Source organism: Numida meleagris, chromosome 2 (genome assembly GCF_002078875.1).
Source record: "Numida meleagris isolate 19003 breed g44 Domestic line chromosome 2, NumMel1.0, whole genome shotgun sequence".
In the NCBI taxonomy this organism is placed as follows: Eukaryota; Metazoa; Chordata; class Aves; order Galliformes; family Numididae; genus Numida; species Numida meleagris.
Genome location: NC_034410.1, coordinates 23,929,838 through 23,953,796, shown reverse-complemented (window position 1 = coordinate 23,953,796; position 23,959 = coordinate 23,929,838). Strand labels below are relative to the sequence as shown.

At 40.5% G+C, this 23,959-nt stretch overlaps 1 protein-coding gene across 1 annotated transcript in view; it reads left to right on the top strand.

The window, feature by feature from the left end:
* SLC25A13 (solute carrier family 25 member 13) overlaps window positions 2,130-23,959 on the top strand; it is a gene marked incomplete at its 5' end in the record, with an annotated part of 91,228 nt that continues 69,398 nt past the window's right edge. Inside the window, 2 exon segments of the mRNA XM_021388557.1 lie at window positions 2,130-2,144; window positions 21,277-21,330. Coding sequence (XP_021244232.1) covers window positions 2,130-2,144; window positions 21,277-21,330 — 69 coding nt within the window.

The window sequence follows — 23,959 nt, the reverse complement described above, 5'->3', positions numbered from 1 at the left end:
CCGGGCGGTGCAGCCAATGGGCTGGCGGCGCCGCGCGCCCCGTCCGTGCCTGGAGAGCGGTGACGGCCGGCGCTGGCGGGCTGGTGCGCAGGCGGAGAAGCTGCCTGCCGCGGTCGGAAGGGAAGGGAGGGGAGGGAAGGGGGTGGCTGCGCCGGGCACAGCATGGCTGCCAAGGTAAGTCCCCGCCGGCGGGCGGGCGGGCAGCGGGCCCTCGGCGTGCGGCCGTTGGCGGCGGTCGCGGCGGGGAAGGGGCTGCGGCGGGAGGCGGGCGGCTGCCGGCCGTGACCTCGGGCCCGTCCTTGGCGAAACTTAAGGGCGGGCGGCGCCACCTCCGCGCGGCCGCGCACCTCCGGCCGCGGGGAAGGGAGCCACGGGGAAGGGAGCCGCGGGGCCGCTCGGCGTGCCGCGGGGACGGCCGCCCGGCCTGCGGATAGAGAGGCTGCGCGGCGCGGGCTTCCCTACCTGCGGGGCGCGGGCCTGCTCTCTGCTTGGAATGCACCATGTGCCCGACACGGCGCGGCCCGCTTCGGGCGGCCCCGCCGTGCGCTGCCGGGCCCGGCTGTTTGCAGGCAGCCGCGTGCGGGCCTGCAGGGAGCGTGGAGGAGCCTCGGCGGGAGGAGGCAGCGCGGCGGGGCCCTGGCACGGAGGCCGGCGGTCAGGACTGCGCGGCACCAGGTGTGCCCGGCCCGGCTCACGGTGCCGGCCGTGCATAGCTTCGGGCCTGGGCACGGCAGCGGGCCGTCCTTGGCGGCCTTCTTTTCCCTTTTCTGCCTGTAGCTGTTGAGGAATCCCGCTGTTTTCACTTTTGCTTATAATTTCCAACCGGCACCTCTCTCTGTGCTCTGCCATCAGATGGGTGCTGCTCTGCTAGGCTTTTGTGCTGTTCCAGTATAATAAATTAATGTAAATAGTTTTATCAGTAACACACTTCCACCTCACCTCCCCCAAAGTTAGCTGTCCACCAAGTGAAGGCCATATTAAAAGTGGGTATTCCATTCCTAATGACAGACAAATTTATGTGAAAAAATAGTAAAACTTCCAGTAACAAAGCCAAGCAAACACATATACGTGCTTAGACGCTCTGGCTGGAGTTGCATGCTACTCTATGCCGGTGAGGCTGTGATGGAGCTGCTCCTGTCAGCATCTCGCTCACTGGGATCTGAAGTACATACTGTTATAATGGATTGAGCCGCACATGATTCCTCTTTATTTCCTGAAATATATTAAACAGTCAGCCTTCAGTCTTAGGATTAATGAACCTTAGATGCCTCCACTTTTTTTTAATTGCCCGCTGGCCCATGCAGACCATGTATTAGACACTTCTTATGAAACTCAGACTTGAGTCTTCAGTTCACTGAATTTATGAGCCATAAGAAGCAGTCTACAGTCTATTTGAATCCATACTACTCAAATATACTTTAAAAATATTGTATGAGTAGCTAGCGTTTGTCTAATTGGATATACAGATGCGTTCAATGCCATGCATATGCATGGTGGCCTTCTTCTTTTAGCTTTGTTTATTACCTAAATCTTTACTAGAATACGTGGGAAGGACTCAACGCTTAGGGAGGAACTGGGCTGAATACCGTATGTTTCAGATTACGCCAAGCTTGGCAAAGAGATAACTAATAAAAAGAATACATCTTTGTTACAAGTGTCATAAGCATCCTTGGTGCATTGCAAGACAGAGGTGCAGCACTTTGTACTGCAGGGTTTACTGCCCTCAGGTAACTTCAGAGGAAAGCTATGTACAGACTTGAATGACTTAGGTTAAAAAAAAAAAGCAACAAAACCAAACAGCGGCAGAACTGGGAGCAGCTAGAATGGATTAATTATTAAGTTACCTCGTGAGACTGGAAGGGTTTTTATCTTTTTGAGGTGAAATAGTTGCCGTTAAACTCAGATGACTTTCTGTTTTTATTGTAGTCCGCAACAACATGTAAGTACTGTTTTGTGCGCTAACGGTAACGTCTGAACTCAGGTTCTGCAAGCACACACATGAATAACTTTGCCACATAAAGAGTTTCTGGGCCTTAAGTTATTCACATGTGCTTGCAGGCATGGGCCTTGATTTGTGTTCTAACTTCCTCACTGATGCATCTCAGTAATGTTTGCCTTTTTCACCTCAGCCAAACAATGGACTGGTGAGTTGAATGATTTTTCTAAAATTCCTTCAGTACCTTTTCCTTGCCAGTATCCTGCATGACCGCTTCCTTTAATTTTTTTAATTGTACCACTTTAGGCATAGAAGTCTTTGGAATTGAATGTAATTGTTCTTCACTTGCAAGATTTCCAATGCTGACATGTTAAACGGACTCTAGGAATTCGGTCTATCAAAAGGAAAGCCCAAATGGGATGCTGTTAAGGTTGCATAGTTAAGCACTCAGGGATCAAGAAATGGGCAGAGCTTTTATGCATGAAAACTTTTATGTCAATTACAGGGCCATAGAATTTTCATCACTGTTTGTTACTCAGTGTCATACAATTTATAGAGCGTTTATATAGTGTACAAGTTTTTACCTATGTTACACACAAATGTGTGTTTGGAATCTTCTGAAGTGTTTCCTGAAAGCATTTTGAGAAAACTGTGCTGCAAATTATATCTGCACAAGTGGCCAGTAAAATTATAGATGAGATGTTTCAGTAGACTTTTAACCTACTGATAACTAAATTATCTTCATAAGTACTGGCTTCATTCTCTGAATTGCACAAAACATGGGCTTTGTGGAAAGACTATGGTAATACACCTGTAGAGCTGTAATGAGCTTGTACACAGTGTCTCATGCTTTATTTCTTCATTTTTGAGTGTTTAACAATGCAAGCACAATGCTTTGTCTGCCCTTCAGTCAGATACCTCTAAAGAGACAAGTTACACAATCTAGCTGATGCCACCTGCAATTCACCCAGTGTATGTTTTACAGCTAAATTGGCTGTGCCTGCTGAGTGAATGTAAGCTACTCTTGCTCCACAAACCAGTACACAGTTCTGGCTGTAGCGATTGTATCGTGCATGTGCAAAGTGTGACTTGATATCATTTTGAAGTCTTACTGCTTGGTAAAATACAAAGTTATTTTCAGTGGGAAGTTCTAAGGTGCTTCTCAGTGAAATCTGTTCACATACCTGATTTCGCCTTTGCCACTTTGCTACTTTATCTGTTCAGCTTAAGACCAGAAACTGATATTTATAATAGCAGAAAGTATGTGTATATATATATTTTTTTACTTTATGCTTCATAACCACTAAGCTATCTTTGAAAGAGTTAAAATTGTATTAAAGCAAATTCCAAACTTGAATGATTTCAGTAGGCATGTTAAGGCATAGAAACATGTAAAAACTGTGGGCTTTGCATGGAAATGTTGTACACCATTGAACTTCATCTCTGCTACGGATAGCATGTGAATGAATTTTGACAGTTGTATTGAGCTGCACAGTAGTAATATAGGATAAGATCTTTAAATACTGTGGTCTTTTTCTAATGTGATTGTTGTGCATGTGTGAACTTGTATCCATTGGGTTACCTCTGTTACCCAGAATGCATAAGTTGCTTGTTTAAAAATGATTGTCTTATCAACAAAGTGTAATATAAATGTCATATGCTAGAATAATAGTTGTAAAACAACTGTTCAAGTAAAGCCAAGAACCTTACTTCAGTATCTGGTGAGACTGTTTGCATGCTTAAAATTAAGTGCATGCATCAATTTTTTGAAGAACTAGAGCCTGACTGTTGAAGTGTATCAATGAGCAGGGAAGGCTACTGCCCTTACCTACCTGACAATATTTGGGATGTTTCTAATGCCAGGGAAATAAACTTTGTTACACAATTTGGGTGTGCTTAACAACTTTTTATTCTCTTTTTGCTTAATCTATTTTTTAACTGTTTGCTTTGGAAACTGTATCAGTGGAGTTACATGTTGTTTCTGTTACCATCATATTTATTGTTAAAGAAAGCCCTTAGTGCAGTCTCTCTGCGTGCCTTGGTGTTAGTGTAGTCAGACGCTGCGCAATAAGGCCCCAGTCCCACAAGATGCATTGCCTTGACTGAATTCGTTGGAGTCTGGCCCTGGCTCTGTAGGGCCTTTTTGTGTGCACAAGTGACCCAGTGCCTGCACTGGGCCATGTGAATTGATGGGGTCTGGATTGACAATGTTTGAAATATGAACACCATGACAATAAGATTCAAGAACATGATTCCAGACAATGCCAGAACCATTAGATTCTGATGCAACCATGCCATAAAAGTTATTTTGCTATCATGGATACCCAGCGTTTTCCTTTTCTGCATCATCCATCTGCATCATGCCTCCTTCGTTCAGCTCCTTCTCTTGTGCTCCTTTCCCCCTTGCTGGCAATAGATCGGGATGTGTGTGGATGCAGACTGAATTAGCTCTTCTTGCCCTAGATAATGCCATTCTTCCCTTCCTCCTTCAAAATGGTCGAGCAGAATTGCATTGCATTGCATGTGGATTCTGTGGGCCCTCAAAAGTGAACAGGTGAGGGATCCTAGCATCACGGTAGGCTTCTGTGTCCCCAAAGGGAGCGTAGTCCCTCGTGGATAGGCTCCAGACACCCAACAACACCAGCGACATTGTGGGAAACAAGTGGCTCGTGAGTAAGGAGAGAACCTCTATTTCCTTGAATCATCACTGAGTTGTGACACTTAACTGCATCATGGTCACATTTTTTGGATACGATAGCACTGTAAGATCCAAGGGGAAGTTACCCTTGCTGGTCCATGTGGGTCCAGCAGTCCTTGCTGTTTTGTAGCTGGGCATATGCCTGTAAATTCTGTGATGCTTTATGTATCATAAGACTCTTTTTTTCACCCCCTCCTCAGAGAAAATTGTGTATTATTTTCCTGCCTATGACCTTTTACTGTGTCTTAACTTCTTAAGATGGCAGAATTTGTCTGATAGAGACACTGAATTTGTGTGAGTCTTGGTAGCTTCATACCTATGAGGAAGTATGTGATTTACTCTCCTTCCCCTTCCTACCCACCACTGTCATATGCTTTGTTTCATTTTTGTTATTTTCCTGCACATTTACCCTCATGGGAACCACCTAATCCCACAAGGTGTGCAACCAGTTTCAAGGCCCGCTGGTAAGAATAATCTCAGAAAGTGACCTGCTGGAAAACTCCACAGAGCTCCATTCTACAGCGAGCACTGGGGGAGCAGCTACCCTGAAAAGGAGTTTTATTACACTGTTCCTTTTTTGTCTTAGTTGTGCCTGGGTGTTTATAGGTACTACTGTATTTGCCCCTTTTTCTTTACCAGTGCAAGGTGGAGGCTGTTTTGTGGATTTATGTCTTTAATATGTGAGATGGGACTATGTGTTGAAATTACCACTGTTCTTAGCATGTTTCTGAAACTTGCTCTTTTCCTTTATAGTATTCCTTTAAGATCAACTGCAGAGTAACCTTACTTCCAGGGTAGCTCTGGGAAAGTGTTACTGGACCTGAGAGTTATACATACATCCTCACATGCATCTCTTCCATTGGGTTACTGCTGAAAAGTGTTTTTAAGTTATCTGGATCTTACCACATCAGGAAACGAATTCCACTTTCTATGCAGCTTTGTGTCCCAGGAAGTTAGAGATGCTCTTAAAAGTGTGCTTCTAATGATAAGGCATTCTTCCTGATGCTGTAATGTAGACAAGTTTACATCCCTGAATGATAACAATCTGTCTTCTGACCAGCTTGTTTAGGCCAATGTCTATTTTATTTATCTATGTTGTCCAAGGATTGTGACAAGGAGGTATGTGATACTGTATTTTCTGGAAGATGGCATGAACGCGTTGCTTAATTTTAGCTTCATTTTTGCTTTTGATCTGTTGAATTGCTTCTGCTTTGGCTATAGAATGGCTTGACAGTGCTGAATAGACCCTGCATATTTGATGTCACCAGACCTAAACTTGTATAGGGCTTCTGGGCACTTCTGTAATAATGCTGTTTTGCTCGAGCTACAGCACAGTCTTCAGAAACATAGCAGCTGATGTTTTATGGTGCTAGATAACTAGAGGTTGTAAAATGTAAGATTGCATATTTTCTGGTGCATTCCCTTTCTGGAAATATCTGTATCTCAGTCATTTGTAGGGAGATAAAGAGATCCTTATAAAAAAGACTCTATCTTCGATTGCTTTGGAATAAAGCAATTTCAACGGAAGCTTTGTTAAAACACTTAAAGGAACACTGCAAATGCATTTTCATAACATTTTAAAATAATTTCATGCTATTTACAATACCTTAGAAACATGCAATTGCAATTATATTCTTTACCAAAAATGTTACTTGGCTTGCACAAAACTCAGTGTGTTAAAGGATGAAATTGCTCATAAGGAGTGGGTTGTTGGTATTTTTCTTTTCTTTAAAGAGGGGAAAAAAAAAAGAAACATTTGAGAGAGTGGAGAAGTGCACACATGTACACCAAGCTACATGCATTTAGAGAAGAAACAGAAGAAATAGAGCTTGTCACAAGCCTGGCAACAACAAACTCTTAGTGGATACCTGTGAGGTGCTTAACTACAAGTGCTGGATTCATGTGCTGTTGATAACTTGCAGTCTGAGGCAGCCTGCAAGAACTGTTTCTTTGCTGACCAGTGAGTGCACTCTTGGGGTCCTGCCAGAGCTCTACCTTGCTTGTTGGTGTAGCTCTTGGTCACATGCAAACTAGAGCCTGGAATGTAGGTGCACAACACCTTCTGGCCTTCTGTGGATCAGCATCCCATGCCCAACTCTTAGCCTTTTGGCTTTGCAAGTAGAATTAAGAAACCTATCTGAGGTGTCCAGGAATAGCTATCTGCAATAGCTATGCTGGCATGCTGAGCAGCAGGCAAAGTGAGCCAGTGAGGAATCAAAAGATAAGGGTGTCTCAGGCAGATCTTCCTGCATCAGGCCTTGCAGCTCTCTCAGGCAGGAGCGCTGTGTAGTTAGTAATACAAAAAACCCATTCAGTTGCTGACAATTAGGGTTCTCAGGTGGGAGGGGGAGATTTGCATTCTTTGTTGCCATGTTTATGCATTTTGCATGGCTGATAGCTCTCATCATGCTTTGAGGGGTCGCAGACCGGGCGTGTTTGTGCATGGCTCCTGGCAAGAGTGGAGATGCCAAATGGTGTCTGTGATGGCTGTGCTGCTCGGTCAGGGCTGCGGTGTTGCTGGACGTGCATGGTGCTGGAACTTCAGGAATACTGAAAATCCTAAGCTGCATGTGCTGGTTTTGCTCATAGGGGGACAGATTTCGCATCATGCTGTGACTGGGATAGTGCGGTGTGCTCATGGGTCTGATACTGGGAGGCTGAGCAAAGAGCATTTTGCAGTTATTCAAAGAAGCGTTTTATCTGTAGAGAGAGCACTGAGATTTGCAAGCTTTGACCAGACAGCCAAACCTTTCAAAAAATAATTTTGAAATCTTCTAAATATCATCGCTACTCCTGTAGTTTCAGGAGGTTGTCAGCTCTTGTTTGGAGCCCGTGGCTGGGCCGGCCCTGGCATCGGGCCTGGCTCCTGACCCATTCTGCCCTGCCGATGCTGGGCTGGCTGTGTCCCTGCCCTGGGCCGCAGCTGGGCCCACTGCAGCTGTTGTGCTGCTGGGAAGGTGCCCTTTGGCTTGAGGAGACACTGTGTGCTTCCTGAACGTCCCAATCACTGTGCTTTGAAAGTCAGTGGTAACCCTGAAGCATTGATTTGACTTGGGTATTACTGAGCATGCAGTAGCAGTACTAGGGTAACGTAACCGTGTGTTCAACCGGTGCCACGGTGAATTGGAGTGGGTAACTGACTTGGCAGAAAGTAGGTAACTTCATTTGTTCATTTGTTTCTTTGGGTTGGGGTGATTCTCTTGTTTGATTTTGATTGCCTTAAGTCACATCACAGTAAAACAGCACAGCGCTGTTTGACCTCCATAGCGACACAGTATAATGTAGCTCTGAGTGCAGAAATGAGAAGGAATTGTTGGTTTCTTTTTATTTTATTTTTATTTAGTGCAAATAATATCTGTGCTCTTCTCCATGCATCAGGCAATTTAGTTGTTGACAGCCCTTCATGCTCCACTCATGATGGGACAGATAACTGTGCAGGTGCCAGGGCCTTTTCCCTTAACACGGTGCAAGAGTATAGCCTTGGGGATGTAACAGTAAGTTTGGCAGAGGTAAACTTCCGAGGTTGTTGTAAAACTACTTGGTCAACTAATGTTGCTACCATTTATCTAAATGCTAGTGGGCAACAGCTGGACTACATGGTTAGAAGAAAGTAAAAAAAAATGGAACTGAAACACCAAGAAACTTTTGTCATCATTTGTTCTTTTACACTGTTTTCCTCTTGAATTTTATACTAGACTCTCTGGAGGACTTTTGTCCCACTTTCTCTGTATAGCCCAGTAACTGCACTCACAGGAGAATGTTTAAAAGGAAAACTTTAATACAGATTTTCCATAGAAGCAGAAATAAGATTGCCCTTGTAGATGGCGGAGTGTTGTGGTTTCTATTTTTCTATTTTTTGTTTGTTTTTTAAGGATGTATCTCTGATTGATTCATTTATATATTCAAGTTTATACCTGCATTTTCTTTGATTAGCCCAGCAAGTTCCAACACATTTTTCTAACAGTGCAGATCAGTTCTAGCTCAACATAGAGGCAAATGGCACACAGAAGACAACTGCAGACTTAGCCAGTTAGGTGTGAGGCAGCTTGTGAATTCCTAGATTTCTGAAGCTTTTTTTATTACTTCAGAAACGTGGGAGAGGGAAGGGGAGTTATCCCAGTAATGAAGATGATTGAGCCTTCCATGTGATTTAATAGACACTGTACTTTGCTAGTTTTTGAAGTACTGTTACACGTTCGAATTGGTAGGCACTGTGGCCTTTGCTGAATTATCTGTATGTATAAAGGTACAACTTAGTGCCTTTGGGTTTTCAGTTACTGTTGCCTTTGTGACTGTGACCTTTGTATGTTCTTGTCTCACTCCCTACCATTCCATGTTAGCAAAACTAATGTTGTTGCTTTGTTCATCCCTTCAGCAGGAGGCTCAATCTCAACGGCTTGGGACCAGAGCTGTGTATCTGCCTGGGAGCTTTGAAGGGAGTCACAGCTCTCTTTGTGGTGTTTAGGACTCTGAATTGCTGGGTTGGCAATATAACTCTTTTCTGCTCTTACCAGCTGATATTTATAGGTGTTATTACTACCAGTTTCTTAGATTCTCTTTAGGTATTTTTATTTCATTGCTGGTTTTAGATCTCCAGACTGAGATCTGAGTTTGCTGTATTAAATGCAGTCAGAGTTTGTTGTAATAAATAGTGCTGCTGCAAGTTATGACTGTCACTCAAAAATCTGGTTCCTTTCCTAAGTGACATATTTTCTTTGTTCCCCATGGCTCTTGTCTGTGGGATGGAGACATCCTCACAGCAGCCTTATGCCTGGTGGCCTATGCTCCTTGTCAAGCAGTTGAGTTGAATTTGGATGTAGGTTTTGGGAGGGATCTGGGGCTTGTCATCGCTTTGCCCTACTTAAAATGAAGCTCTAACTTACACCTAAATGTTAGCTATGGGAACTGAGAAGGCAATACAGTTTGGTTCCTACCCATGCTCTCAGTCAAGCAGTGTCCAAATAGCCTCTTGTTTTCAGAAAATGCTACAGACTTCTGTATGAGCCTGTCTCATCTCCCAAGTCTTTTGAGATGTTTGTGTTCTTTCTGTTAATGCAATGAATAGGGCAGATAATGACTCTTGAGACTGCTGTTTCATGCTCCACAAACTGTCTTTATGGCAGGTTGGTAGCCTTTCCAACCATTTCAGTACTCTTTGAATTAACTACTCTGGTTAAAAATAGGTGAAAACAATGAAATACTTTTAAAGACTATATTTGCACTTATGGGGACCTACTCGAAGAGCAGTATGTGTGCTTTCTACAACCATAATTTTTATATCCTTGATGATTAGGGCAAATGAAGTGTTATGAAGAGCAACTTGAATTCCAAAGCTAGAACATGAAAGAAGGTGCTGGGTGGCTGGATGACCGTAGTTATTTGGCAACCTTATAAATAGATAGCTGCCTTTTTTTTCCTTTTTTTTTGTTTTTTCCCCCTCCTTTGAATGCCTCTATGTTAGTGTCCTCGAGTATTAAAGTGTTGGCTGCTGTTCCCTTTATTTCCCCAAATGCAAATTATTCCTCCCCATGTTTCTGACACTGTAATCGTGTTAACAGATGACTGAAATTCTGGAATTTAGATTTGGTGTGTAAAATGCTGCTGACCACTGATTTTTCCAGCTTTGTGCACAATTTTATCTTTTCATATACTTCAGTTTCTGCCACTGAATATTGCCTGATCTTTATGCACTGAAGATTTTAAAATGTTCTTTTCTGGAGCTGAGCTTCATTTCCATCTGAGAAGTTTAAACTTATCACAAAATAGAAGGTTCAAAGAAGGTTCCTTGGCACTTGGAGTCTTTTTTTAGTGCTGGTTTTGCAAGGAGGTAAGGAGAGAATGACATCTAGCGCTCTTTGTTCTTTTGTTTTTCTTTCTGACATTGTGTACAGGGAAAAATAATGTCTAGAGATTTGAGAATATGGAGTCATAGAAGGGCACACGTTTTTCTACATTTTTCTTGATAGTGTTTGCATACTGCCTAAAAGTGCACTTAGTCAACAGCGGAGGATGCTTTCACAAGGACGATCCTGTGCCAAGTGCCAATCATCCAGCCAGTAGGAGGAAGAAATTGTAATTGTCTTCGTATTTAAGTTGCTGGGTTTTATCTCAACTTCTCTGAACTCTCTCAGCCAATAGAACTGTCGGCTGTTTTTTTTCCAGTCAATGGATATTTAATTCTGGGAAGTTAGCGAATGTGCCCATTTAATCTAAGTAAAGCAGTAAAGTAGAATCCTTCTTGTAAGGAATAAATTAGAGCAAATTATTCAGTGTTGGAGTAGCTTGAGCTGCATCTGACTGCATCTTTCATCCAAGACTGATAGCTTTGCAGTTAATCAAAATGCAGGTAACATCTCCAAAACATAAAAAGCCGTCAGCAGGATCATGACACACAAATTCTACATCTGTGCAAGCAAATCTGATTTGGAGATCTGTATTCACACGTGCACATGCTGCCGTGCATTTGACCACAAACCTCCAAACCAGAGTATGTGTATAAATATGTATCGTGTGTGTATATGCGTAGCGCAGCCCTAACAGTCCTCTTGGGCCTCCTGCGTTGAGAAACGACGTCTCCTGCTTTAACGTTTCTTCCCATCTCTGCCTACTTGTGATGTTGCTTTGCTTTTTTTTTTTTTCTGCAGCTCTTTTATGCCAGGTACCTGTGACAGCTTCTCAGCTGAGCTCTGGGCTGGCATGTGATGTTACAGAGAGAGGATGGGGTGTTGTCTTCTATCAGTGGAGCAGGAGGCTCCCTATTGAAGGAGTTAATTGAAAGGCATGTTCTGCAGTAGGAGTCGGGCATTGTCATCCATCCTTTGCTACGTGACTTTCCTGCCGAATCCATCCATCGCATGACCTGATACGTAGGTCTAATTTTAGGATAGAAGTAAAGAGGTCTGAAAATTAATATCACTGAGCAAACAGCATTGTCATTATTATCGTCTTTCTGTTCTTTGCAAATATGGCCTGTTTCTACATTTCCTTCAATCCCTGGCTACTAAAATCTCTTGGTCACGTATTTTATTATTGTAGGGCTTTATCGTGTTTGACAGCTACTGTTTGATGGAACATCACTGATTTAACAGATCTTTGGCAGAGGAAACCTTTAAGTAAGGCACTGAGTATGAAAAGCCATTAGAAAAAAAGTGGTATGTAGAAATACTCTGTCTGGCTGATTCCTGCTCTCAGCCCATTGTGCAGTCTGAATCTGACTAGAGAAATCTTCACATGTTTAGGGGAAGAAATTTTTGAATAATTTCACATTTCCATTAAAATAGTTTTTGTCACTGACATCAAGTCAGCCTTCCTCCTCCCTGTCACTTCACCTGTCTAATGCTGCTTGCCATTGTGTGTCAGTCTAACTGGAAACTACTTTGTAAAGATCAGGAATTAGTTCCGTGTTGATGCTGTTCGAAAGGAAGAAAAACATGGCAACAACAAACTTTCTACAGTTGCTTTTACTTTGTTCACATTCCCGGATCAGTTACTTGAGCTGCATCGTTTCTTTCAAGATTGACAGGTGTGAAGCGGTGGCTGTGATCTTTTCTGCCCTGTGACATCACACTGCAAAACTTTTGGACTTCTCTTTTCTGCTCATGGTAAAGAAAACGAGGTGACTGTAACTTCTTGCAGTTGGCTGTTGGTGATTCGTTGCATACAACCTGTCGATTCAGTATCTGTTATGAGAATAAGCCATACACGATCCTGCTCATAAGTATTCAGTCCAAATTCTGTTCTGTAAATATTCCGCCCAAATCTTATATAATTAACATTGCACCTGACAGTTCCTTATCTTATGTGCCATCAACAAAGATGGTAAATGAGCTTTTTTTCTTGTGGATGTGCTGGGGGGAAGAAGGGAAAGGGGGCTTTTGAAAATGATGAGAGTAGCTTAGCAAAGGATGCAGGAAAAGGCTCTCAAATATTTTCTTTTTTTAAGAAAGTTCTATACATAGTATGTATCTACAATTCTTTTGTGGCTTTGAAAGCTTGGGAGTACTTTGTGCTGTGTGTGACCCAAAGTTTGATTAAATAATTTTATATTCTGGCAAACAAAGGAATCTATAATAAAAACTGCTCTAAGATGTCTTGGTGTTTCTGTTCACTATTTGAAGGTTGGCACAGTTTGAGAAAGCCTCGAGGAGTAACTATGCATTGATAGCCCATGTTTTCATGATGCAATGCGTTTGTTTTTGCATTCCTATGGGCAGGATCAACTGCTCAGAAAGAAAGATGCATTTGGAGTTTCACTGTGTTTTCAGTAGTCATTGACAGAAGGGAGCTACGTTGTCAGCTGATAGCAGTAGCGTGCTGTGGATGGCAGGCATACAGCTCTCAATTCCCTTCGTGATGTCCCGAGTCTAGTGAGCAAAACTAAACAACTCCTGGACACGTTGAAACAATAGTGCTGAAATTTCTCTAGTATCTTAAATTCCCTTCCGTGTTTGTCTAATCTTGTGTTTTTAGACTTTAGTTCAACCGCAGTGCTCCCGAAGAAAAAGGAAATCTTTCTTGACAAATCAAATTGATTTTATTCTGTTTTTCTCTCTGCAAAAGATGCCTCTGTGAAAGTAATTTTAGAATTTTTCATTTTTTTTTCCTAATTCTTACCTTTAAATCAGAGCGCTCAGTTTGACATCATCGTCATTTCCATGGCAACCAAATGATCTCATCCAAATGCTGTGATGACTATGCAGCACAAGTAAATGTGATGTTTTAATGAAACAGCTGTTACTTTATGCAAATATCTGTAATAACATAGACTTGCTAAGGAGAAGCCAAATCATTCAAGCTAAAATCAGAATTGATTCTAATTAAAATGTATTAAAATGCTGGAAATGTTTCCCCAGGTTCTTAAGGAGATGAGAGGTTTTTAATTATTGTTGTCAGGTATCTTACAACTTTTCCAATTTTGTGAAGTTATTGTGAACTCTTTAATAGTTTTGGCTGAGTACAGATCCTGTACTGCCTTACATAACCAATTTAGGTCTTCACTGGGTTATTTGATATTTCCACATGAACCTGCAAATTGGTTCCAAGTACGCTTTTTGGAAGCTTGAGCTTTCTGCTCAGGCTCTTATCAAGAATGAAGGTCATGTTCCCACAGTGGCCTGTAGCTGCTGTGTGTCATCTGCTAATATTTAAACAGCAAGAATTTTTTTATTGCTAGTGCTGAAGATAAGAATTGTAAAAGAAAGTGTTAAACTTCCTCTGCTCTGTCATTACCCTGTGTTTAGGGAAGTGAGCTCATAATTCAAAACTGCAGCCCATGTGATGGGAGTTGGACAAATGGTGACATCAGTGCTTGAAGGAAGAGAGCGTATCTGCACGCTCACCTTTAGCATAGATATTGTGAGATTGCAGGTGAAATGTGTAAGAGAGAAGAGAGAGGCTTTGTGATTTAAAGTCCAGATTCCCCATGTACAGAGGTTCAATTGTGTTTACCCATGAAAGGCGGGGGCAGCTGCTGTCATCCTTCCAGCTGTCATGGAGCGTGGGCGTGCTCTGCTGTGCTGGATGCTGTGTGGATAAGAAAGGGCAAAATAAAAGACCCCACGCCTTTTTTTTTTTTTCCTTTAAAAAAACCCACAACAATTCATATTTAAAATAATTCGTATTTCAGTAGCACAGGGTTATTATTTGCGCAAGTATCTGCTGGAATGCTGCTGCTATTTTTATTAGCTGAGAGGAAGGGTTGCTGGCTGCAGGACTAAAGATTTTCTTTGAGTCCCATCATTTATAGCCTTCAATAAGTTCGCTTCGCGTGTATGATGCTGTTTCCATTATGCAGTTGTCTTTTGTTCTTTCAGAGATTGTACAGTTGGATCCATGCATACATAGGGATTCATGCCCACTCCCACACCCTTCCCAGCTCTCTGAGCTACTGAGGTGTAGCATTTTGAATAGACTTGAATAGATGGGTTTGATTATAAATAGGATCTTGGAAAGTGAACTTCTGTGTTCAAAGAAGAAAACACAACACTGAAACAAAATACATTTACCTGTCAGTTATTCCTACCTAACTCCTGTCACACAATTATTAGTCAAGACATGCAATGTATAGGAACTTTTCTCCAGCTCAGTTCTTTCAGTTGCTTATTCATGAGTGTCGTGTCACAAATAAAGGCAGTTACTCTAGCAACACCCTGAGACAGACCTTTCCATAAGTTTATAGACACATCCACCGAACATTTTCTTATTTCCTTATAATCACAGAATTACTGGTTATCTAAAGCAGAGCGTTTTGTGTTGAAACCCCTCCGTGATGCTGCTGCCCACTGCAGGTTTGTTTTCTTCAGAGGGCAGGAGGTTCTCACTTGTTGCTGTAAAACTGTTCTGCCTACTCACAGATCTCATGTCACAGCATATCCTCCACTGTGCTGACAGTCCTGGAGAAAACTTTTATAACACTGTTCAGGGAGTTTATCACTAATATTGTTTTGTATCTCTTTTTTGCTTCTTCCAGGAACTAGTTTTGATCTTGCTGTTACACCTGGAGAATTTTACTGTCCTTTTGTTCTTTGTGTTAAGTAACTCTGTCCCTGCTAGACATAAGCCTGGACTTTAGCTCTAGAAAGTGAATTGCTAGCACTGAGTTGACTGTTTTTGCAAGTTGAATGTGAGGGAGAGGATGCCATGAGCTTATGGTCAATGCACTGGTTGTGCAATAGCGCTGCTGTAAGTCAACAAGCCCTGGGAGAATCAAATGGTCATGTCTATTAATTGGTCTGAGGGAGCTACCAAATTCATGTTAGCAGGTTGATATTTGTGGTGTTTAGGTATGTCTTCATTTCTGAAAGGTGTAAGAAAGCAAAAGGGAGAGCAAAGTAATAGTGTTAGCATCCATCATACCACCTGTCTGTTGCGAGTAAGAAGGGTATTTTAGAAAAATGCCCATCGGTGGATGAAAATGCCATTTGACTATTCTCATTTTGAAATAAGTGTTTGTTTTTATTAAAGAACCCCTAGTATTTCCTATGTCTAATTATTACATTTGTGCAAATTTGGCAAGTCTGTTAACATTCATTGGGATATGTTTGTAGCAGATATTGACCATAACAAAGTTGCTTGTTTATAGATCTTTGGACAACAATCCTGAAGATCATCTGGGTAAAACTGTTTTGTAGATCGGCTATGAGACCATTGGAAATATTGCTTTGGGGAACAAGATAGCTGATGTAGTCAGAGTAGCGTAGCACTTTCTGATAGATGGAGAGAGTGGTGGAAGAGCTGAGCTTTTTCTTTTAGTAACCTGGACATGGAAGGTAGATTTATTTTCTCACAAAGAGCTGACTTTCAGGTTCAGTTTTTCCACTGTAGTCTACTACTTTGCATTGAATTGTAAGGATTACAGCAATTGCATCTTAGTCCTAGTCCATAGGCTGACTGCCAGCTAACAGGTGAGTTTGTTTCTGACTCTGATATTGTCTTCTGGTATGTGCTTAAAGTTTGAAGTGGGTAGCACTGGTTGTAGTGTGGTGCTTTTTCTTTTTGCTAAACAATTTTGCTGAGCAATGACAGTGCCTAGCTATTTTTACTTCAGTATTGGGGTAGCAGTATAGTCCTTCTGCTTTTCAAGCCTTTTATTAGGAAAATTGTAGGACTACATTGTTTAATGTCTTTTTATGTAGAAATAATTTCCTATTTTTGGAAACACTTGCACCAATTTTCCTTAAGGTAGATACTGCTTCCACCTTTTTCCTGTACCTATTTAGAAGCATTTGACAAACTGACAAATCACGTATATGCAAGATGACAGGCATTTTCCCATGTGTATGTAATTGATAACTGTTGGTCCCCTGATCAGTCTGTATGCAAGAATACCATGGTTTATTGGGAATCTCCTTGTGTGAAAATCAGCTTATGAACAAGCCAGCTGCATTTGCCTTGGAGCTTTGAAAGTAGGATCAAAGATATCAGGTAATTGCCCAATAAAGTAAATCTCTTAGCTTTGATGCGCTTGGGGGAAGCGAGGCTTCCCCTTACCATGGTGCAGAAGCTGGACCGGGAATTGTCCAGAGATTTGTAATTGTGACAGACTGAAGACAGATGACAATAGTTTTTCTTGAGGTTTGCCATCTCTATCAGCTGGCAGCTTTTTTCTGCTTCTCCGTGATGAGAGTTAGGCTCGGCACAATTCTAGTTTCAGCAGTATTTATTCTGTAGCTCTGCATACTGAATCAGCCTGTAGAATCCAAGAAGATTTTATTGATTAGCATGGATAACATTACTTTTCCTTAGCTTGATTGCCAAGCTTATGTGTTACTAGACAAAGCAATACAGTAACTACTGCCTGGATTGGTAGGCTTACACTTCTGTGAAATGTGATTGTAAGCCCAGTATGGGCAACTCTGAGAATGAAAGATGTTTTTAGAATATATATATATTTGTCTCAAGGCTGACCACGTTTCAACTCATTGGATTGAATGTAATAGAAGTACCTGCTTAGTAGTTATTAGCTGCCTTTGGGTAGATATTCCAAATGCCATCTAATTGTATTTTCGCAGTCAAGTCCTTTTGCTTTGATTCTGTGCAGAAGGAATGACAGTGCTTTTACTGAGGTGAGAATATGCAGAAATTTGTTGAGCTAATGGGAAATGATGACTGGGGCAGCTGAAGTAAGAAACAATGCCCTGACAGATGGTGCAGAAGCTGCTGCAGCTTTGTGATGCTCTGTGGTGAGGGAGAGTGACCAAAGAGGATAGAAAAAATATTGTGTGTTTGTGTTAATGTTAGTGTAAATATGGAAAAAGTGTTATTCTTGTCTACATAAGCACGTTAATTGTATCAAAATCCAAACCTGAGCGTTGCTGTAGCAGAGTACGCAGTATTCATAGAGTTCTGCTGTGTATTCAGACTTGGCTGGTCACTGCATCTTATCTGGTTTCCAACATCCCAGTCACTCATTTAAACAAGAATTTAAGGTCAAACCCTGGCTTGATCTCCTTTGGAGTTGTGCATTTTGAGCGCATCTGTAGAGTTTCAGCCAGAGGAAACATTACAGTCATCTAATCCGACCTCTTACATAAACTGGGCCACGTGTGTTTGAGTCTTACAGGTGGACTCAATAACTCACGATGAAACTAAAGAACATCTCTAGAAGACATGAGGTTTCAATCTTGCTTTGAGGACTTTCAGTGGTGCCAAGTACATTGCTTTCTGTAGTCACGTTTAAGAAAGGAAGTACTTTGAGAAATACTATTAATCTCAACATGATGCCACTAAGGTTTGTGATTACTTGTTAGACCTTTCATCAGACATAAATGTGCTTATAGATAGCGTGCTCTAGAATTAAATGAACTGAGCTCCCCAGTTCTGTTCTTGAAGAAGGACTGATCACCAGCGTCTTACCGGCTTGGAGTTAGGAGTTTTTAGAAATAATGAGGTAGAGCAGAGCATCTTTACCTCCCTCAACTTTTTCCTTTGTACCTGAGCTGTATTGAGGTTAAACTGTGGAGAAGAAAGCTGTATCTCAAATTTCAGGATCTTTGGTTGGGACTTGCTGTTGTCTTAATAAACTTTCTATAATATTGTAGTGATTCACAAGTGTTCATGTTCTTAGATCCCCATCACCATTACTTTTCTACATCCAAGCAGTGGCTACTAAAGTGATCTTTACTGTAATGTTGAGAAGCTCTGATGTTTTTATATTTACCATTGTGTTAATGCTATATTGGCATTAACTCTGATTTTCAGGCTGCCCTTTTTCTTAGTTGCCCATGTTCTTCTTTCCTGAAGCACAGTCTTATTGTACGTTCTGATATCATGTACCATCTGACAACTTGCTCCTTCTGCCTTATGTGTGACAAATGTATCAAAAGAGTTGACTGGAAACAATCTAGTTTTAGTCGATTCCCGCTGGATTCTGTTTTCTTGCATTGTTTTATAGTTACATTTTTGTGGGAATATGCTATTTTCATTTGTTGTTAGGAGTGGAAGTGAGGCTGAAAATACACATCAGTGTAAATCAAGCACAAGGAGAAAAGAGCTCTGCTGGAGAAAATGGGCTAAATTAACATCAGGGTGCAAGGCGGTCTAGGGATATGAACAGCTCCAGCATGGAAATCAACTTGTGTGCTACTAGCCCTCATGTAAAGAGCTTTCTGTTCTCTGTGCACCCTCTGTCTCCCTTTGCTGAACAGTATTGCAAATGGGAGGACTTAGCATGAAGATCCCTGCTGATGTTTTCTGTACATTATCCCAGTCTCTTTTGTAGCATGTCCTCACTTTGCTGTAGTCCTGCAATTTAATTTCTGTAATCTGTGCTGTCGTCTTTTTATTTAAATAAATGTTAGTTGTTGGAGAGCTTTCTTTGCTAAATCTTACTTAAACTTTTTTTTTTTTTTTTTTTTTTTTTAATTTATGCTTACATATGTGCTTCTTGGCTTTGTGTTTAACCCATCTTCAACTGCTAGCATCACTGGGAGCAATTTTCAGAATGATGTTGAAAGCAATATTTTGACCTTTTCCAGGAGAGGAATCTGCTAGTGACGTTTGTCATCAGGATCAGTTGTTGTGTCTGAGTGCAGCTTGAGCTTTGCCCGCAGCTGAGTGTGGGTGAAAGGCTGAATTAAATATTTCTCTTACCACTGGTTTGACTGCCTTTGCACAGCCTTTCTGAGCTGTGACATAATGTAATAGAGGATCTTTTCCTTGCTTGGGATCTCATAGACCTTTCAAAGTAGAGACTAGTGGGTGACGTGAACAAACATGCTGTAAAAAATACATATATAATGAATTTTTTTCTATATATACATACATATATATGCATGTATATATAAGTAACAAAAAGGCTGAAAAATGGCACAAGGGCCTTGAGCACATTTTTGTTCAGTGAACTCTAAAATGAATGGATGTACAACTATCAGCATGTACCTTTTTCCTTTATTCTATTAATTCCTGGTTTCTTTATGTGCAGATTTTTGAGAAAGTATAAAACTTAAACTTCAGTAGGTGAAGTGTGATCCTTAATGTATTTTTAATGGATATAGATGGTTGAGGTATCTTTTATTTGCCCATATGGTGGCTAGATTCCGTGCTGCAGTATATAAACGTTTTTTTTTTTCCCCTCACAAAATTTCCAGTTACTCATGGGGTTAAAGTAAATGTCTGCTTACTACACAATGATTACATTTAGAGCAGCTTGTGCTGTGGAAAATACAGATTTTTAGATTCCTTGCTTCACCATTATACTTTGATTTTTCGCAACTGCCTCCACAGAGCTTTCTGTGCAAATACAGAATCGGGTCTCCAGCTGTGGACTTGGTCAGTCGAGTCCTAGCATAACTTCAGGTGCATTTTTTTCCTTTTAAAAGAAGAGAAATCATAAGATTCCATTTTCACACACTTTTCTTAAAATACTCTATGGATTTTTTTTTTGGGGGGGGGTGAATTGTTTGGGTATTGTTTTTCTAGTTTTTCACTCACCCAATTAGAGTGAGGAAAAACATACTGAAGATCCCTCAGTAAATCTAGGGTGTGGATCTAATTATGTTGTAGGCTTCTTTTTTTTCCCCTTTACTGTTTTGTACATTAGTCTAGTGTGGCACTAGAAGTGCATTTGCATCTAGCTCATACATCCACTGTTACAGTTTACTGTTGTTTTGGAGAGTCAAGAAACTGGGTAGATGAGTTTCATTGATAAACTTTCTGATGCTTAATTGTTAGCTGAGGATAAGATTTTATGTCCTGCACTTTTGCTGTTTGTTCCTCGTTAAAGAGACATTTTCACAAGTTTTTGAAAATTCAGGTGCTTTCACAGTAATTTTTTTGGATTGGAAATAGATCAATGTGCTGAATTGACTGTCAAGATAGGGAAACTTTATAGCAGGCATAGACTAAAGGGATCAGTCTACTTTATGCCAAGATGAGCAAACTGGTGGCATGGTATGTAAATGAAGAAAATGCTGTTGGCCATAGTGGATATATAATATTCTTTAATTCAGTGGCTTTTTGGGGAGAAAAAAGCAGAAAAAAAAAACCTTTCTAATTATTTTGTGTTTTTGAGGATCCACATAACTTAGATTTTAGTTGTAAGTAGCTGGTTGTTTAGTCTGCAGTAAAATCCAGATCCTGTGCTGACTTTACCATGTCAAAAAGGTATACAGTAAGTTTAAATACTTTAAAGTGTTGCAAATACATGGTAGAAGTGGCAATAAACCAAGTGATTACACTGGAATTCAGTCTTTTAGGAAGCTGCATTCTTGGACAAGTTCGTAAGTCTGAGTATTTTATTCTTGTCATCTATCAGTCGGGGGCTGCATTTGCTACCCCGAAATCCTTAGATGAAAGATGCTGGAAGTATAAAAATCTATATGGTAAAGGTGCTAAATGCTGAATCCGAGCAGAGAAGGATGTTGGAAAGATTTCATGCTTGAGTATCTATATGACTTACTAATGTGTGCTTGTTTAAGAACTGCAGGGTTGTATAAAGGAAGCAGTTAGAACAAAAATGTTGATTAACTTAGTATAAATGTGGAATGAGTAAAATAAATGTGACCATCTAAAACAGTACCTTATTTATCAAAGGTGAACAGTTGTTTTCATCACTCATTCTGCTGTTTGAATTCTTTCTTTTAAGTGACACTTTGACATCTTTTCTTTAAATTATGGATATTAATATGATTCTATTTACTTGTAGGTGGCTCTAACCAAGAGAGCTGATCCAGCTGAGTTGAAAACAATATTTTTGAAGGTATGTATAAAGTAAATATTTTACTCTTTCTGCTTAAATTTTTCATATCTTTTGCTCTTTTATTGCAGCATACAACTCTTGATAGTTTTTCCAACCATTAATCATTCACTGTATTATTACCATGTTAGACTTAAATACCATTATCAGATTTGAACAATGCTCACCAAGAAGTCAGATACATTCCTGAGTGATTATTGTATTGACTCAGATGAAGTATTACTATCTTAGAGGAAAAAACCCACATTGTTCAGAGAATGGGGTGGGAGTTTCAGTATTGTTCCTACACATGGTAAAATGTTAGTGTAGACACCTTACTGTTAGACCATTTGGTAAACCTTCTTCTCCCATCCTTGCAGTCTTCCATCCATCAGCGTAATTCTTGCTTCTTTAATTTGAAGAAGTGTTGTGAAGGTCACCTTTTGAAGTGGTGGATATATTTATTATTTAGCTTAAATTCCTTCTGAGTTGAGTTGACCTCTTATAGAAAATGCAAGCAATGAAGTTACTTGTGCGTTTGCTTTGTCTACTTAAGAGAAATGTGTTACAGTGTTTTTCTGGAGCATGGATTTCTTTGACCCATTACCTAAACATAAAGAAATATTACTAAACCTCCTAAGATTTATTAGTACAGTGCCTGCAGTAATTTGGTACTCTGATATAGAAAGGAAGACTGAAGTTGGGGTAAAAATCATAGAACTATAGAATGGTTTGTTTGAAAAGACCTGAAAGATCATCTAGTTCCAATCCCCCTGGTGTGGGCAGGGCTACCAACCACTAAATTAATATTTAGTGAGCTAAGTGCCACAGTGCTGCAGGGAGCCTCTTGTATCTGAATTATTTTTATGAAGGGGGTGAGTGCCTAAAAGAACTAAATTCTTTCCAAGTTCCACCCTCCTCCTTCCGTCTCTCTGTCATTCCTCAGACTCCCTGCACTTCTTGCCGTATTTTCCATTGGTCCTTGTGATCTATTATTAACTATGTGTGTAGGTGTCACTATGTATATTGTCAGTATTTATAGTTTTATCATATACTGTCAGTATTTAAAGCTCTGAAATGAGATTTGCAGTTGTGAAAGCCAAGATTTAACTTATTAAGCCCTGGAACTGCTATTTGTCAGGAGACTGAAAAGACTTGAAAAAGAATGGGATTTTCATAGGTCAGTGCTTGAAGAGCAAGACTAAGGCAACAGGAAAGGCAGATGGAGTAGACCTCTGGCTCAGGAATATGGTAGTACAGAAATAGTGCCACTTGATGAGAGGGGAAAAAAGGATGAGAGAGTGTGTTATGTTGAGCGTGGAAAGCTATGGCCAGTGTTAATTAAGCTGTTTCAGATGAACAGTGGGGCCAATATAGTTGCTTCTGCAAACTGTGGGGCCTTCCCTTATAAAATAACGTGACAACCATTTTTTTCTTCAATTAAGAGCTAAAAAATAAGACTCCCAGATAGAAATGGTGCCCACTGTGTAGAATTAAATGTGACTAGCAGTCTAATGCAAATGATTACAATGAACTTTTAGCATTTTTAATACATCAAAACCCCAATAAAGTGTTTGCAGATCTTATTAAAAATGGAGTTGAACTGGTTAATACTTGAGTATCTAGAAAGTATGGAAATAAGTTACCAAAAGCCATTAAGTACTATTGTATAATATCAAATTCTCTGTGGGTATAATTGCCAAAGTGGGGAAAAATACAATGTAAAGAACCATTTCCTAATGCCTCTTCTCCAAAACCAATAGAATTGATGTTTTTCTCTTTTTGTTATGATAATTTCCAACAGTAAGTCTACTTTTTCTAAGTCTTCTACCATAACCCCTAAGAGATTAGATTTTAGTCAAAGTGATCAAGCTGACATTTTCCAAGGTCATTTTCTATATGTAGCAGAGAGTACGTGATTGGATTTCAAACACATTTGAGTAAATCACAATGACAAGAAACAGGGGGACACTGAAACCTTGTGCTGTTTTCTGTTATTGAGTGCCCTAGCAGGGGGTTAGCCTGGAAGAAAAAAATGAAATATAGAAGCATAGACTGTCTGTCTTATTTGATTTGTTTCTCAATAGCAGCTGTGTTAAAAGTTTTTGAGGCTGGGTTTCTGAAAGATTCTGTCTCCCTACAAATGATTACATTGAAATCAATTGATCTGCTAGTTCTTATAAAAGTATACAATTGAAAATTCCTTGCAGAATATCAGCTAGGAAGCGTGCGATAGAAACAGTGTCTATTGAAACATGAGTCCCTAAATGCTAACCAATATATAGATGCCAAAGCAAGGTATGTATTGTTTGGGCTTGCTTCCCTGAAGTCTGAATCCTTGAAGATATTGTTGTACTTGAAGACTGTATTTATATAGCACTAGAAGAAAATAATCTACTCACTGTTACACTTTGGCATCCCTCTGAGAGTGATATGCCTACTGCAGGTATAACGCTACTCTGCAGGCACCAGTGAGGCTCTGAAATGAAAACTGGCAGTTCCTGCCCTTAGCAGAGGCACAGGAACATGAAACAAAACATGTGTCTTTGAAGTACACTTCAAAATATCAATAGACTTCGAATTTATTTACTGCGTCAGTATGGATAATGCTCTGTGGGGAGCTTCAACGGCGGTTTGTTATTCTACCTTAGAA